The 16,669-nt window shown below is 44.9% G+C and overlaps 3 protein-coding genes across 5 annotated transcripts; 1 reads left to right on the top strand and 2 right to left on the bottom strand.

The window, feature by feature from the left end:
* Positions 1 to 216: 216 nt before the first annotated feature.
* LOC108027199 (28S ribosomal protein S9, mitochondrial) lies at positions 217 to 13,965 on the top strand. The gene is made up of 7 exons (XM_017098506.3): positions 217 to 372; positions 461 to 676; positions 739 to 912; positions 976 to 1,061; positions 1,122 to 1,482; positions 13,566 to 13,728; positions 13,796 to 13,965. Exons 1-7 carry the CDS (start codon positions 277 to 279, stop codon positions 13,885 to 13,887), a joined length of 1,188 nt encoding a protein of 395 aa, XP_016953995.1. The 5' UTR covers positions 217 to 276; the 3' UTR covers positions 13,888 to 13,965.
* Positions 1,836 to 11,909, bottom strand: LOC108027193 (transient receptor potential channel pyrexia). 3 transcript variants are annotated; one of them, XM_017098496.3, is made up of 4 exons: positions 11,726 to 11,909; positions 8,504 to 8,750; positions 3,785 to 5,129; positions 1,836 to 3,725 (listed from the first exon to the last, which is right to left on the bottom strand). In XM_017098496.3, exons 2-4 carry the CDS (start codon positions 8,620 to 8,622, stop codon positions 2,229 to 2,231), a joined length of 2,961 nt encoding a protein of 986 aa, XP_016953985.1. In that variant the 5' UTR covers positions 8,623 to 8,750; positions 11,726 to 11,909; the 3' UTR covers positions 1,836 to 2,228. The 3 variants fall into 3 exon arrangements, with proteins under 3 accessions (XP_016953985.1, XP_016953987.1, XP_043951550.1); XM_017098498.3 differs by lacking the exons at positions 8,504 to 8,750; positions 11,726 to 11,909 and adding an exon at positions 6,620 to 7,111; XM_044095615.2 differs by lacking the exons at positions 8,504 to 8,750; positions 11,726 to 11,909 and adding an exon at positions 6,307 to 6,598.
* LOC108027196 (probable arginine--tRNA ligase, mitochondrial) lies at positions 12,983 to 16,135 on the bottom strand. The gene is made up of 4 exons (XM_017098502.3): positions 15,955 to 16,135; positions 14,731 to 15,895; positions 14,304 to 14,670; positions 12,983 to 14,138 (listed from the first exon to the last, which is right to left on the bottom strand). The coding sequence occupies exons 1-4, from the start codon at positions 15,985 to 15,987 to the stop codon at positions 13,985 to 13,987; spliced, it is 1,719 nt and encodes a 572-aa protein (XP_016953991.1). The 5' UTR covers positions 15,988 to 16,135; the 3' UTR covers positions 12,983 to 13,984.
* Positions 16,136 to 16,669: the final 534 nt, after the last annotated feature.

Here is a 16,669-nt window from a genome sequence, read left to right as displayed (position 1 = left end):
GTTAGTATTCCCTAGAAATAAAGTGAATATAAACCTGAGAAATAAAAAGAGCAATACCAATGTTATATCAAACAATTTATAAACAAAAGTAAAAACCTTGCAAAGAGTTTGTTAGCATAATAGAAAATGTAATTTAAATAATAAAATAGTGTGTAAAATGCGCGCCACCCGTCATCTGATGTTCGGCATTTTCCAACACAGGCGGGTCCACCTGCGACCCATGGAACAGCTGTCTTAGTCTTCTTCTTCCCGCCGTGCTTATAGGAAATTGAGAGAATGGCACTGCGTGTTTTCGGCTTAAATATAGTGAAAACTAACAGGAATCTGCTGCAGAATGCTTGCAGGTCCTCTGCTCCGGCCACAGGCTACATGGTCTGTACCCCAGTTATCCCCAGGAAGCGTTACCTTCCTAGACTCACTGCATCCGAAACTAAACCCAATCGTTTGCATAACCTTTCAGGCAGCGGCTCCATTTGCCACCGAAGTGACCATCCAGGCTGCTCCTGCGGCTGTCCAGAAGCAAAAGGTCAGCAAGGCCATGCGGTCGTACCTGAAGAGAGCCAACGAGCATGACGAGTTCATGAAGACCCAGCACCTGGAGTTCCAGATCGGCAAGCGGCACCTGGCCAACATGATGGGCGCCGATGCGGAGACCTTTACCCAGGAAGACATAGACGTGAGTGACTTGGCCACGGCAATAGCTTATCCTCTCAACCGCACATCTCTTCTCCATAATAGGAGGCGATATCCTATCTGTTCCCGTCAGGCTTGTACGACCCAAAGGCCCGCCCCGCCATGAAGTCCCCCGAGGTTGTCTTTCCCGCCCGCAAGGCAGCGGAGTTCGATGAGACGGGCAGGCCATTCCACAGCATGTTCTACACCGGCAAGCCCAACTTCTTTCAGCTGCTGCACGTGAGTGAATCCAAAAGTTGCAAAAAGCTGCCCCATTTATTTAATTATGTTTCATATTTACAGGACATTGTGGCTGAAACCAATAAGTTGGCGGATCTGGAGGAGCGCCTACTTCGTCGCGGGAACAAGCCCGATGAGAACCAAAAACTGTAAGCAGGTTTTGTGCGTTATTTAAGAAAAATTATTTAACATGCTATTATCTTTCTTAGAGAAATCGCTGGATTCCAGCTGCTCCCCAAAGACCAGTTGGAACTCTTGCTGGTCGAGAGCATTGCCGATATCGAATACTCGAACTTTACAAACTCCATGGAGCGTCTGATCGCATCGCCCTATGCCTATAAGAGTAAAGCATTTATTGAGCGCTTTCTGAAGCCGCTGATGGATCAGTCCAAGCAGCTGGAGGTGCCCAAGCCGAAGATCGATGAGGAGGGTCGTCAGTATATTACCACCTACGAGTGTCTGCGCAAAACTGCTCGAGCCGACGTCACGGTTCGACTGCCGGGCACGGGAAAGATTAGCATTAACGGAAAGGACATCTCCTACTTCGAGGACGAAAACTGCAAGGAGCAGGTGAGTCGAGTCATTAACTTTAATATTCAAATCGGATTGGTTGAACATTTTTAATTTTTTGTGATTAGTGATTAGGGTTAGAGCTAGTGATTTTTTTCTATGCGACTAAAAAACAATATAGGATTTTATAGGCATCATAGTTAGACGGGCGAAGAATTGAATGATTGATTTAATTGCCAAAAGCATTTTAAGAGGATTACAATTTTTAACTCTTACTCATGTAACTTAACAGTTTAAAAATATGCATTTAGCATTAATTAAATATCCAACAAGGTAAAACATGTTAAAAAGATTGAATATTTCGATCATTAAATATTTGTTTACCTGGATTTGCAAATAACAACACAGCCAGCTCATAACAATAGATATAGCATATACTTTATTAAGAATAATAATTTGCATTAAATTACTATAAAACGACTCTCTGACGACAACGCCAAAACAACAAAGACACAGCCTGAAACCAGCCACAAATCAATCCTGCCAACTGCTCGCCTCTAATTTAACTAACTGCTAATTATAGTATTTGTATTGATAATAGTGTAGTATGGTGTGGAATATGGCTATATAGCGTATGTATAGGGCGCCTGGCGCATCGATATCAAAATTTGTTTAACTACAACTCGCTGCTACGATAATATCAACAATGTTCTGGATTGTGTGGGATCTCAACGACCCCCTTAGGTCTAGGGAAGCGCTAACTCTGATCTATAAATTTTCCGGGTGGAGTGCACTAAATGCTCCTGCTACTTGCGCAGATTCTGCTTCTGCTGATTGGAGATCACAATCAGCAGCTTGTCGATCACCTTGCTGGCCTGCTGCTGCTGCGAGATGAGCGCCTGCTTCAGCTCCTGGATCTCCTGGGTGAGGAACTCAATCCGGTCTGCGTTGTCGTCGATCTTGGTGGTCAGCGTGGTGAACTGCCCTGCATCCGGATCCGCATCGGGCAGAACATATCCCGTCGTGGCGCCATTGTTGTTGTTATACTTGTTCTTGTACGACAAATAGTTTTCGGCTGAGTTTTTCGAGGAGATGGTGTGTCCAAAATGTTTGCGCATCTTTCCCACTTCGTAGGCCTTCATGAGGATTTCTCTGGGCAGCCGCTTCTCGCTGGGATTCAGCGGCTTAACGCACAGAACCACCCTGTAAGCCTGTGGGGACACCAAAGCTGTATAGTGGAGCAAGTTCCTCAGCCAGGTCGGAAGGTATCCGTTGAACAGCGCCGACTCTATGTAGCTGATCAGTTTGGTCTGCCGCACTAGTTTGGATAGTCCCGCCGTCTTCTTCAACCCCTGGATGTCGTGCACGGCTATGCCCACGAGCAGGTTCATCAGGATTATGGTCACGAACAGCAGGAACAGCACAAAGGTGATTTGTGCGCTGACTTCCAGCAGGAAGGGCGGGTCTTTTCCCTCGGGATCGTTTATCAGCAGCGACAAGTCCTGTTCACCGATCATCATCACCAGCACTGTTATGAAACCCATGAAGGGATTGGCAAACGAGGACGAGGAAGGAAAAATGACGCAGAAACTGATGGTGAAGCCGATCAGCATGCAGGAGTAGGCCATGAAAAGCTTGGCGAACTCTCCCTGGACTCTCGTGTACATGGCCACGTAGACATCGAAGACCGGGAGCTGACCTATCATCAACATGAGGTTCGTCCAACCGAGCAGCACGGCAAAGGCGCCTATGTGGTTTTGGAACGTGTACGTCTTGTTGGTGTAGATGTAGGATATGACAAACACGCTGGTTATCACGAACCACTCCATGATGTTCTCCACCTGCGTTACGTAGTGTCGAAACGAGGAGTAGCCCGTTATGCCATACAGCTTTCGGAATATCTCCACTATGGTGATGGCAACCAGAACCCACCACTGCATCTCCATCACAAAGGGGTTGTTCCTGAGCATGTCTCCCAGGATGGATTGCTTCTGGCAGAGTTCCTGGGCCGGAATGGTCGTATTGTCGTTCTTGCTGCCATTGTAGCAGTTGTGGGCCAGAGCTGTCAGCACGTAGAGCGTCAGGAAGAGCACGAAGCTGAAGCAGAAGATGAGCCTGCCAATGTAGTACTTGCGGATCTTGCCCCACTTGATGTACAGGAACGAGGAGCAGAGCGGGTGCTCCAGGATCTCCTTCTGGCCCTCGTCGACGAACGTGTTCAGGTAGCTGATCTCGCGCGGATGACAGTGCTGCAGCAGCTGGCGGAAGTCCAGTTCCAGCTCCACCTCGCGGTTCACGGGATCCTGGGAGAGAGAAGAGGGAATTTCAGTGGGAGTAAAGTGAGGAGTAAGCTTTCACTCACCTGCGAGTGGTGCAGCGTGATGGCTGCGTCCAGTTTCTGTCTGATCATGGCCACCGAGGCCGGAGTCTTCCGGGTGATCACGTTCAGCGCGGAGGTGCCCTTCTTCGATTTGGTGGTCACATCCGCTCCGTGGAAGATCAGCATCTCGACGCACTGCACCAGGCCATCCAATGCGGCCAGGTGGAGAGCGGTGAACCCGTAGATGTCCTTGTGGTTGACATTGGCACCCCACTGGATGAGGGTCTCCATGATGTCGTAGGCATTCTCGGACTTTCCCACTGCCGCGTGCAGGGGGGTGCGGTGATCGAAGTCCTCGGCATTGGCGTCGGCATTGCCGTTCCTCAAGAGAGACTCCACGCAATCCAAACTGGAAGTCCTAGCTGCCAGGTGGAGGGGAGTGAATCCCCGGTGGTTCTTCAACTTGGCATCCGCGCCCTTGGCCAGGAGCAAGTCCACACACTCGACGTTTCCCTCATCCGCTGCCAGATGCAGGGCTGTGGACTCCTTCTCACGGATGCAGATGCGCACATTGGCATCTGCGTTGGGCGCATTCAGCAGGGCTTCCAGGCACTGGATATTGCCCAGGTCAGCGGCCAGGTGAATGGCATTGGTGCCATTGGGCTTGAGCGAGTTCACATCGGCGCCCTCGGCGATGAAGATCTGCAGGCACTCCAGTGCATTGGATCGCACGGCGCAGTGCAGCAGGCTCTCCTCGCAGTTCGGCTTGCTGGTGTCCTTGGATATGTCCGCTCCATTGTTGATCAGTAGCTTGGCTGCCTCCGCCGCGTTCCCGAAGGCTGCGCAATGCAGCGGCGTGTAGCACTTGGACTGCAGATTGACATTCAAACCCTTGGCCACCAGAAGACCCAGCGTGGCCAGGCAGCCACTGAAGGCACTCAGATGCAAGGCAGATATACCATTCTGGTCGCAGAAGTGCAGGTCGGCGCCCGCCTCCAGCAGACTCTCGATCAGGTCCCAGCGCTTGAGGTAGGCGGCCCACAGGTAGCTGAGATTCTTCTCCAGCTTCGAGGCGGACTCGAAGTGCGCCCGGATGCCCTCGGCCACCACGTTGCTCTGCTCGATGTCCTCGAAGAGCTTGACGCGCCCCGCGGCACTCTTCATCTGGTCGATCAGGCTGATCCGCAGCGTGTCGTTGCATATCTGGACGCTCAGCTCGCTGGTCGGCTCCTCGAAGCTGTCGTACATGCTCGGCGCACTCTCCGCCGGCGGCGACGGTCCACACTCCATGTATTCGAATTCTCCAGCGGTCGGGTACTGGGCTTCGATCATGGCGTCAGTGTTGTTCCGCCATCGCACCATCAAGTTGGGTGGAATCGATTTGAAACTGTTGGAGAGGCACAACGATTAGAGGATGAGTTGCACGGATGCACGGAAAGTTGCACAGATGTTCCACGGTTGGATAGCTCCCAACAAAGAACTTCGATTGGTGGAAGATTCTCATATGCCATGGGAACGTGGCATTGCTTATTCTACAGTAGGATCACCTTGGAGTTAATCTTCGAAGGGTTTTTTATTGTTTTAACTTAGAAAATTTGAAGTGCATTCATTTGAAAGGCAAAGAAGGAGTTTTTTAAAAATTATTTAATTTCCTATTTGAAGCTAAAAAATTAAACTTTAATTTTATATAATGAATTTAGTTTGTAATCAATGAAAGTTCAGAACGTATACCTATAAAATAATATTTTTCCTGACGTCGAAGAACTTGGAGATATTTTGTTTTAACATTCATTTTCTACCCTTAATTGATTATTAAACTTCTAGAATCGATTTGTCAAAATAAGTTGATTGATGATAAGTGGAAAATTTCCAATGCTTTTCTATTATTAAGTGGATTTTGATTAGTTTTCGAAGAATTGAATCGTTAAATAACTTTTAGAAGAGCATTTTGAACTTCTCTCTCTTCTGAAACTGGTTCCGAGGGTCTAAAATGATTATAAACTTGGGTATAACATTCTGTGAATCAGTTTTTATGGTTTTTGAGGCAATCAAAGAAATTTGCTGTGATTAGTGAGCATTTTTATAGGAGTGGAAGTTGTTCTTAATATACTTAGCATATGCCGTTGCGGTTTGTTTCTAACTTGGCTGCCTATTATTAGAACATATTCAACTCATTGATGGAACTTGGGCTTTGAAATGGTAGTCAGCAACAATTAAATGTCTTTTAAACTACGTAGTAATTGTACTGAAAACATCACGTCTAGAAGATTTACACCTCTAAATGGCATTGCTTTCTGTTTTGGACTTGATTAGGTTTTTATTGGGAGCTTGTAATTACTCGGGAGTAAGATCGAGTCGCTGCTTCCAAACGAATTAGTACTTAGTAGAGCCGACTGAGTTGGCAGAAAATTAAAACAAAGCCATTAGACAGACCCGCACTTCTCCTTGACTTTTTATGGATTCGTAAACATATATTCCCCATTGCTTAAATGGCACCGAACAACAGAGTTCGAGATCTGTTGACTTTTCGAGCATGCATAATTTTAAATATTAATGTGTGTTACTTTTGCGTTGGGAGTTATGCAAAGTTGGCGGTTCGCCCAAAGCGGTTTTGGTGGCTTCACTGTTCAGTGTTCACTGCTGGCGTACGTCGATGGATTTACCGACTGCGCCGGTAGAATTTGTTTTGTTTTCTTGGTCGCCAACTCGCGTCTGCTCAGCATGCTGGCTCGGTGCATAATTTCAGACCTCGTCCATGGTCAGCAGCTGCTGCACTTGTGCAACTTGTGTAACTAGGCACTGCGACCGCCACTGGCAGCGCCTTTGTTGGGCACTTAAGCCGGGAGTCTGGGGATCCGACTTGGACGGAATACGTACACCGTTTGCAGCCATATCCACGGATGATGCCAATTCGCCAATGAGCTGTTTTCAATTTCTAATTTCATTTCCGAAATACATGTGAGAGCCCGTCCCGACGGTCCACCGGTCCACGGAGCACGGACTACGGATCGCGGCGTATCGGATGGGATCGGGATGGACGGGATGGGATGGGGTCGGAACGGGGTCGGAGCGGGACAAGTGCCTCACAATGGGGCCTTTGTGGGGCCTAGACAATTGTGTCTAACGGGCGGAAAATGCAAAATGTTGTGTGAAAAAACGCGAATTTTTCACTTCCGTTTTGTTGTTGCTGTCGGGTTTTTCGGACGTTGTTTTGGGGGTTTTTGCTATTGTTTCTGTAGCGACGACGATCACTTCGAGCGCGTTCTAGCCGTACTTTGTGACTGTTAGTCGTCGTTTCCGCGCTGTTTTAGCCAGCTACGAACGCGTCCGCCTGCATTGTTGTTCCAAAACCGACTGAGCTCGATGGAAATCGGTAAGCGTTGGTTAAGTCGTCGATTGAGATTGAAAGAGAGGTATCTGGAGAGCCGGAGGCCAGGTGTGGGTACAGGTAGGGCCGAAATACTAGGTAGGCGAGCTTAAGACGAAACTTATATGAATAAATTTGTCAATCTAGTTTATTATAAAAGTTGATCTTTTTATTAAAATATTGATTTCCAAAAAATATATTGATTTTTTAAAGAAGCCTGAAATTTACTAGTATTGTCGCTATATTTTAATGGATTTATTTGCAGGCGGTTAGGATGATTAGTCGGTAAGCGTAATTTTGTATACAACACAGTTTATTAAGTTCAGGTTTGATTTTATAAAGGAAATTATGATATTATATCAAGGAAATTCTTATATTATTCAGCCTTTCATTGTTTCCACCAAGTTAAAGTAACCAATTCGTAAGATTCGTATTTAGACCCATTATTTTGACCGCAGCTGTGAAGGTATTTACAGAGCAAGATACTTTAGAGAGAGTGAGCAATCTCCAAAAAGTCTGCGAATTCGGAGCGAGTGGGAGTGAAAATCATCGCATTTCACTTTGGAGTGTACTTTACAGTTGCTATAAGCAAGGTTCTCCTTAAAAAAGATTTCAGCCAGTTGTGGGAATAAAAGGCGGCAATTAACATAGCTAATCTTAGATAGTTCTTTATCATCGAAAAATGCCATGACCCCAAAACAGATCACTTAACCCTTACAAGCCTTAACCTTAAAATATATATTCGAAAAAGAAAACTGATCACGTAGACACTGCCAGTGAAGATGGAAACTGTTTTATATTTAAATGATATTATCTTGTGCTTAATTCAGCTTTTTACTGCACTTTACACTTCTCAAAAAATATTTAATGCAATGCCCTAAAATACACAACGCTTAAAAACACTGTTACTGCAATTATTATTTGAACTTTTGTTGTTTACTTTGTTTAATTTAGTAGCTTTGGCGGAAACTCCCCCCATTACTATTTCGGCTATCAACAACTACTACACTACCTTTTTGCCTCTCCCTCAATTTTATATAATGTCTTTTTTCTAATTACTAGCATGTGAAACAAGTAAAGTAATACTACGGTTCCTGAACTGTGAAATTCAATTAGCAGATGTATTTTGTGGGAGTAACACCCTCCTATAACCACAAAAAAGTGGTTTGTTCCTCTTCGCGTTCGGTGCACACTTAAAAATATGAAACTGATGGTTTTCGCGAATAACATGCTGATGGCAATACGTTGTCCCATAATCACGGAATGCTTCCGCGTCTTCGGATTTTGGGTTCGGCCATCACGCCTATATATATTTTGTGTGCATTTTATGGTAGCCAGAAATTTCTGCAACTGCAACAGGTATCTGAAAACTGGCAACTCCAACTGGCACTTACCGGTTATTTGCATTATTCTCCGTGAGCGGCTGTTCCACTTCGGTCTTGGTAACGACGCTGATCGAACGTGTCATGCGGCGCGGTTTGGTGCTGCCCTCCTTGTAGCCAAGATTCTCCATGGTGACGGCCAGAAGTGGCTGCTCCAAGCGTGGCCGGTGTCAATGCTGCTGCTTTCGTGGTTGTTGCAATTAAGACGCGCAAATATGCGCCAACTCGGATCGAATGCCACTTGGGTTTTTGTCACCGCCTGCAATCGGCAATAAATAAGCGAAAAAGTTACTTTCCAATATCACACGCCAGCGGAGCGCCAATTTATAGCCCAGTTTCAGCGGCTGGTTGACATTTTCAGTGGCCTGCAACGATAGTTCGGCGAAGAGTTTATGGACAGTGGTCTCCAGAGGTATCTGTCCCAACAGTCCCGCTGAGCTTTCCCAAACGGACTGCCTAGGTCTGCACGCCCACAGCCCAAATATCTGCGCAAATATTAATTTTCGCGTGGCTTTTTCTTTGGAGAACTCCTCAAACTGACGCTGGCTGGGGTGACTTTCCCTAGCTGGCCGGATGGATGGACTCTGGCTAGGAAGCCCACTCGTGCGTTGGATGCGGCACCCGTGGCCGCGTTATCTAAGCGCTTGCCTTTGACGCAGCGATAAGCGCACATCATCACAATCTTGACCATTATCGCCAGACTATCTGGGGATTTATCTTAGAGAGCTACTGGTTCTGACTGCTCTTCAAAAGGGGGGCTAGGATGGGTGTACTGCTGAGATATATCTTTCGAGTTAGTCATTCCTAACTGCGTTTCTTTATTGTCGTGAGATAAAATAAGTTTAAAATCTATAAATAATATGATTTCCTAGCTCGTATTTGTTTTGTAACTATTTAATTATTGTTATTGCAAAGGCTTGTTTTAAAACTAAAATAGTATCTATAAACTAACCCCTGGGTCAAGGATAGCCACCCCCTTCCGACACACCCATGTTTTGTTTGCCTATTTTTTCTTGATTTTGTTTGCTCATATTATTTACAATTTATGTCAACGTCAGAAGTGGAAGTACTCATTCATTCAGTATGCAAGCAGACTCCAACAATCAGAAGAATTGCTTCGAAGCTAAAAACACTCCGTAGCTCCTTGTATAACTCCTTGGTTAACAATCACTTGACTTGTTCCAGCCTTGGCAATGTTGTTTTTAAATTGGAATTGTACATTTTATTCCCCTCAATTTGTTTTCTTAATTTGTTAGATTTAATTAATTCTAATAAAATTGGAAAGGTATTCCAGTTATCCCCTATCTTTTCTAATTATTTTATTCCCCTTGTGCGACTTGACATTCCCTCTTTTAGCCAGGGCGATATAAGAACAGCTGCTATATAATCGTGTATTTTTCCAGCCTTTCCACGGGATTATGCAATTTTAGGTACACGACTAGGAACCTAGGGAATTACGGTGTCACATTAGATTAAATTAGTTAGCCAAGCGTTAAGCCTGTTTGGGTTCCATTTGTTGCATTACTTTCGGCATCGCATTACCGTAAACAGTGCTCAAGCGATTCTGGGAATCTTTCAAACTTGTTTGCGAAATATAAACAAAAGTTAATGAGAAATAAAAAGAGTCTCTGTTTGCCTGGCGACAACGCATGAGAAACTTTCTTTGATTAGGCAAAGCAAAATCCGCTGACTGATTAAACAGATGTGGCGATAAACAAGGCAACGGCAAAAACGTTGGCCAAAATGAGCTGGCTAAATTATGCGAGCAAATTAATCAAAATCTGTGCGTAGTTGGGAAACCAGTTTTTGAGTCGTTGGGGTCTACTGCACGGAGAAAAATAGTTATGCCTCTGCTAAGCACGATTAGAGTGGTCTAATGCTATATAAATAGTCTTAGAATAACAACTTTTAGAATGTTCCTTAATATGCCGGTGTTAAAATTTAAAAGTGCCTTCTCTTATGACTTCATTTCTCTCCGTGTGGGGTTTTTGGGTTGGTGCCTGGCGTCTGCGAGGCCCCAAGAGTCGCTAACACACCGAACAAATATTTGTTTTGAAACGCCCCCGCGTGATTACAAATGGGCTGCCACTTTTGCCGCGTTGTGTGAATTGCTGGAATTCGCCTAATCAATTAATATGTTTTTAATGAATTTTCGCATTTACGGGGAGGTGTTGGACCTTAAATAGAGCTGCTTTTTAGCTCCGAAGGCCCGGAAGCACCATGCGCCATGCCGCTTGGCGTTACGACAGCCCGCCGCCGGCCATTTTGGAAAACTGCGCCGCCACCGAGCGGTGGAAATGGCGAGTCGCCGAGCGCTCTTCGCGACCGCTCGCTGTCTTCTCGGGAATTTCTTCGCCGCTCGTTGATTCAATTATAATTGAAACCAATTTGACACTTCTGCTTTCCTTTGTGGGGGACTTAAGGGGGTTATTATGTGAGCGAACGCACCGGGCTGAGCTGGGTTTATTTTTGCGCTGCTTTCATAATGCCCTTGAACCTGAGGCGCATGCCCACTCCCCACTCTACGCCGTAGTCACCGACCACATCCGATTCATATTCACCCGTACGCCCGTGCAGCTGCAATTGAGTCCCAGCCGCAGTGCGCGAATTAAAGGATAATGCAGTCGACAAAAGCTGCGCACCGAGTGTAAACACATCTCAATTGCTATTCAAAAGCTGCACTCGGCTGTAGAGATCGTCTATTGTCCATTTGGCGGATTTTGCAATGGAAATTGCTGGATTCACTGGGTTGAGGGCTAGTACCCAGGTACTGGTTGCCCATTTCGCAATATTACCGAATGTATTTAGGGTTCTAGTTCTGCAGATACTTAATAAGTTTATAATAAAGTTCTGAACCTATAAGTTATTTTTCGTTTGACAACTTATTATTCTTTCCGCAACTTTAAATTTGGTAGTATTCTTTTAACTAATCAAATATTATTAGAAGAATAATGCAATTTTGGGCTTAAAAAAAGTGTTACTGCTTGAAAATTCAATGTTCTTTATTTATTGTTACGTATGTATTTAAAAAAAGTTAACAAAATAGGTAATTTGTATCTGGTATATATGCAGTTAATCATAATTTAGCTTTAAAATAGCTCTAGGAGATGATCACTCGTTGTGTAATCCAAATCTTGATTTCGCGAACAGTCTATCAAGGCATAGTTTAATATTTAGTTAGAATTCCAGAATTCTCGTTAGTGCTTTAAGTTTTTTTCCCCAAATTCACTTTACATTGTTAAAAGCTCGACTGCTTTCGATTGCAGTCCCAGCGGTCGCGAACTACCAGTGACCGCGACATTTTGCTTTAAGAAAAGTCCTTTTCCTGGGATAGTTCGGTGGAATTTTCTCGGGGCGTTGTAATATTTTCCGACACTTGAGGCGCGCGCTCAACGACGTGGGATCGACTGATAAAAAGAACTGCGCCGAAATGATGTCGTACGCGGTATGAGTGGCCAAGACTAAGCCGCCGAACGAGCGCCAATGAGGAGATGACACTTAGTACATATACTATATCCCAGATCCGACACTGTTACACTTGTACAGTCTGTCCGCCGAGCGCGATCTTCGTGGCTTTCTGTCGTGTCGACTTCGCTCATGTGTCAGGCTATAAAACTCATTTAAATCATAATAAAATTTTGCCGCGAATTTTCTTGAAGTCCAGAGATGCCGGTAGGCTGCCCCCTACGGAAACACCACCCCAGACCACCCACACCCAGAAATTCCCCTGCACCACACCTATTGGCGAGATTGCGATTTGGGGAACCCTGAAGTTGGGGCAACCAGATTTATTATTCGCCTCGTCACTTTTCTGCAAATCTTTGGCTATTTTTATCACAGCCAATTAAGCACTTCTGTCGCTCGCCTTTGGCATTCATTTTTTGTGCGCTGTGTACCTACATTAATTTAAAAATCTTGTCCGCAAGCCTTTTATTGTGTTTATCATTGTTGTCACTGTTGCGTGAAGTCATCTAGCAATTTGTTTAAACAAATCAAAATCTGTCTCTTCCCCCTTTGGTTGCTCATCTGGACATTTTTCAGTGATTGATGGCAATTGTCGATTTGGTTGCCAAAAAGAGAGACAAGAACAACAAGTTGAAAATGGCTCTTCCCCTTTTATTGTCGCGGTTTTATTGTTTATTGTTTTTTAATCATAACGTTTATTGTCTGTGTGCCTCCGACCATTGTTAGGCGTCACGTTTGTCAAGCCCCTCGACTTCGTTTCCCACGCAGTCGAATCCGAAAAATGGTCGAAAAAATGAATTACGATTTGTTTTGATCTTTGGAACCTGTGAACTTTGAGGCTGGCGTCAGAGCAGTTTACCAAAGAATCAAAATATTTGATTATATTTGATTGAACTTTGTCATAAATGTGATTTATTTTAAAAAATTCAAGTTAAGATATTTAAGATGGGATTTTCACTCCTCCATTTAAGTTAAAAGAAATTCGAAACTCGATTTCTTAGAACGGCGGCAGTTACAAACATTAGCAAAAGGGTAAAAAAGTCCAAAGACTTTATTGGAACTTAAATGCTTTAAAATCGAAATCAAAAGTAGTATATAATAAAAGTAGTATGCAATAAAACGAAGATTTCTTTGCATATACGTTACTCAATCGTCTTTAATAGACAATCGGAAGAACTTCACTAACTACGTATTTCGACCTATTACCCAACCCATTAACGGGGCAGCGCGTGCTGGTCATGCCCGCGGCTCTGCAATTATCCGGACTCGATGCAGTGCTATAATGCACTTATAATTTGCATCACACCTATCCGCGGCTGGCAGACGAGCTGTTCAGCTCCCACCCACTCGATTGACGAGTTCGCTAATTGCCAGGCGGACATGCAACAATCTGTTGCAGTTTAGTGGCCGCGGCCGACAGACATTTAATTTGGCTAACGATTCCTCCATTACCTGGCCGCATTGTCGTACAGGAAGCGCTATCGCAGCATCATTTTGTATAGAGAGAGATCCGTACAATGGCTGCCCCGGGCGCTCGAACTTGACATCTAACGGTGGCCACGACATTATCTCATTCTCATTCGCCAATTCGCTATCTCTATTTTTCCAGTTGCTCTTCCCGCTGCAATTTAGCGAGCTGCTGGGCAAAGTCGATGTGGAGGCCAATGTCGAGGGAGGCGGACCTTCCGGTCAGGCCGGAGCCATCCGCTGGGGCATCGCGATGAGTTTGCGCAGCTTTGTCGATCAAGAGATGATTGAGTCAATGCGTCTGGGTAAGTGCATGAGGCTCCTGAGCCGCCTCCGCTGGCTTATTGCCGCTAATTGCAATTTATGTTGCAGCCGGCCTGCTGACACGTGACTACCGTCGTCGGGAGCGTAAGAAGTTCGGACAGGAAGGAGCACGCCGCAAGTACACGTGGAAGAAGCGCTGAGCGGGCACGTGCAACCACAATACTAGGCTGCATTTTATACCGAAATGTTTTAATAAATATCAACTATGTTAACAATAAGAGTTGAGGTTTCAATGGTCTACATTTGGTCGAGTGGACGCAGGCCCAGAAGACGCATTCCCCGGTGCAGTGTTTCCTTGGCAGCACGGAAGAGGAGTAGGCGCTGGGACTGCTTTTTAGGGCAGCTCTCTTGCTTGACGGGTAATCGTTTTAAAGCTCGACTGGTGGCATTACTGGAAGGTAAAATAAATTAAAACATAAGTATGAAGTCGTAAGTAAATCATACAATGATTGGGCTATGGGTGTATTGTGAATTCCTGACCGTTCCTGACCGTTTTTAAGGTCATTCCTATCACTATTTTTCTTTTACTCGCTATTTTTACTATTCATTTACTCACCACAATCCAAACAGATAGTTTACTAGCACACAGGCCTCCAGTTGTTCCTTCGATTGGCAAACGCTTTGATCGAAGCGCGCCAGCTCGTAGAGCAGGTCCAAGGCATCCGCTGGCTCTTGTACGAAATGCTGCCAGTCGGGCTTAATGTCGTCCAGAAACACTTCCCTAAAATTGTCTAGTAAACTGTGCAGACGGCAGTGAGTGTACTGAAGCTTGATTCCCGTGTCCCCATTAACTTGAAGCGCCTGCTGCCAGCTGAATTCGTGATCTCGTTGCCTACGCTGCTTCAGGACATTGACTAGGACAGCCGAGACGCCCAGGATATCACAAACAAGATCATCATTCAGGGAATGGTTTTCTTTGGTGGCTAGAAAATAAATCAGCGAGTAAGAATTAATGGGTTTCGGTAAGAATTTCGTACACCTACTTGCAGTGATGTTTCGTTTCTCTCGCATTATGTTTTGTGCTTCATTCAGAACATCCTTTAAAAATATTGCTTTTCCTTGGCGAGTGCTCATACCATGAATACGGCCAAATTTAACATGCTGCAGTTGATCCAGACTTAGGCGATCTTCGACGGCGGCCGCTGTTTTAAAGAGGGCATTGAAGTGATCCGCTTGACCGTTGTCCACTACATAAAGCATCCGAGAGAACTGTAATCTGGAGAGCCTTTCCAGGAGTGCAGCGATATCCCTGGCCAGGTACAATGTGGATCCATCACTCTTGATCACTGGGATGCGTCTACCATCCACCTCGACAATTTCACGACCATCAAGCTCTGGTTGCAAGAGACCAGCGTTGCGCAGCCTGTCCAAAACGTCCTGGATTTGCTGCTGAGAGTACTGCGACTCCCATTCGTAGCTATCGAAATGAACGCCCAATCGGTTGTAGACTTTGGACAGATCCTCTATGGTGTACTTTCTGTACTGCTGCCATCGTTTGGCCATGCTTTCATCACTGCCTGCTTCCAAGGCGGCAAAGAGATCCCTTGCTCGCTGGGCGACCTCCGGACTTTCTTCAGATGCCTTGTTGGCGGCCACGTAGGATTTGTAAAGCGTTTCGATTGGAGCATCCTGCATCTCCTTGTCGCTGACGTTCTCCATTTGGACACCCAGCGCCAGGAGTCCAAATTGCGTGCCCCAGTCTCCAAGGTAGTTTAAGCGGGTGGTGCGATACCCCAAGTGCTGGTGCAGATTGGCCAAGACATTGCCGATTATCGTGGAGCGCAGGTGGCCTACATGGAAGGGTTTGGCTATGTTTGGCGAACTGTACTCCACTACCACATGCCCTGCGGGGGAAGTGGAAAACTTGAGAGCATTCGCTTTCGTTCGGAGGAGCTGCTCCACAAAGACCTGAGGCTGCAGCTGGAACTCTATCTTGGCTGCATTGCGTCCGGCACTCGGCACTATCCGGACTTGCTCGATGTAGGTTTCATCGAACTTGTGCCGGCTCACAGCCTCTAGCAGTTCCCTCTCCTGTTGCGCAACCGCAGATGGCAGAATCCACTCCAGGGTCGGATGCCGGCCATTCTGGAGCTGCTGCTTCTTGACGGGCACCTCCAGGGCATGGCACACGTTCTTCAGCTGGGGCAGCTGCAAGAGTTGAGCTCAGGTAAGTCCTTAAACTTGTAGATCAAGTAGTGTTTGCTCACCTGCTCACAAATGGCGTGCCGTATGCGAATCATAGATTTCTGGAAATTTTTGATATATTTACTTGGCGAATCGTTAAATACACCACATAAATTACAACTTTTATTTTAAAAACAAAAGTATCAAAGTATTCACTTATAGCAAAGGCAATTAATGCAATTACAAAAAGAAAACAAACAAGTGTGTGACCATCCACAAGCCGGAGAAAAATACTTAACACAAGATAAGTATAATATACTACAACAATTTAACAATTTAAAATACTTTCCCCATTTTAAAAACTATTTATTAATAGATTAACAAACTTTCTGTGCATAAAATTGGTAGAATATTTAAAAATTTTATATTATATTTTAATTTTTTTTATTTCAAAAGTTTCTACAGAATAGCGTTTCTAGCATCCGGCATTGTATATTTGATTTAACGAAAGAACTAATTGAAAAATTTTTAAATTGCAATTTTAGTATTTAAATGTATTTTCACCGCTTGAAATTTAAATATGAAGTAATATTTTGCTAATATGATTTGTATGTACCTTTTTGTACTTTCCACATAAGCATAACATTTTATAGGTAAATATGCAGAGATTTCAACCCAATTAAGCAGCAGTCAAATGGTATAACCACCTTTATTTAACTTTTTAGAATCGAATTTAAATGCGGCTTGTTTTTAGGGATGACTTAGTAACGGTAATTATTTGAATATTCTCAACAATGA

The sequence above is a fragment of the Drosophila biarmipes genome, chromosome 3R (assembly GCF_025231255.1).
Source record: "Drosophila biarmipes strain raj3 chromosome 3R, RU_DBia_V1.1, whole genome shotgun sequence".
In the NCBI taxonomy this organism is placed as follows: domain Eukaryota; kingdom Metazoa; phylum Arthropoda; class Insecta; order Diptera; family Drosophilidae; genus Drosophila; species Drosophila biarmipes.
The sequence above is the reverse complement of the archived record's forward strand: the minus strand, read 5'-3'. Positions and strand labels throughout refer to the sequence as shown.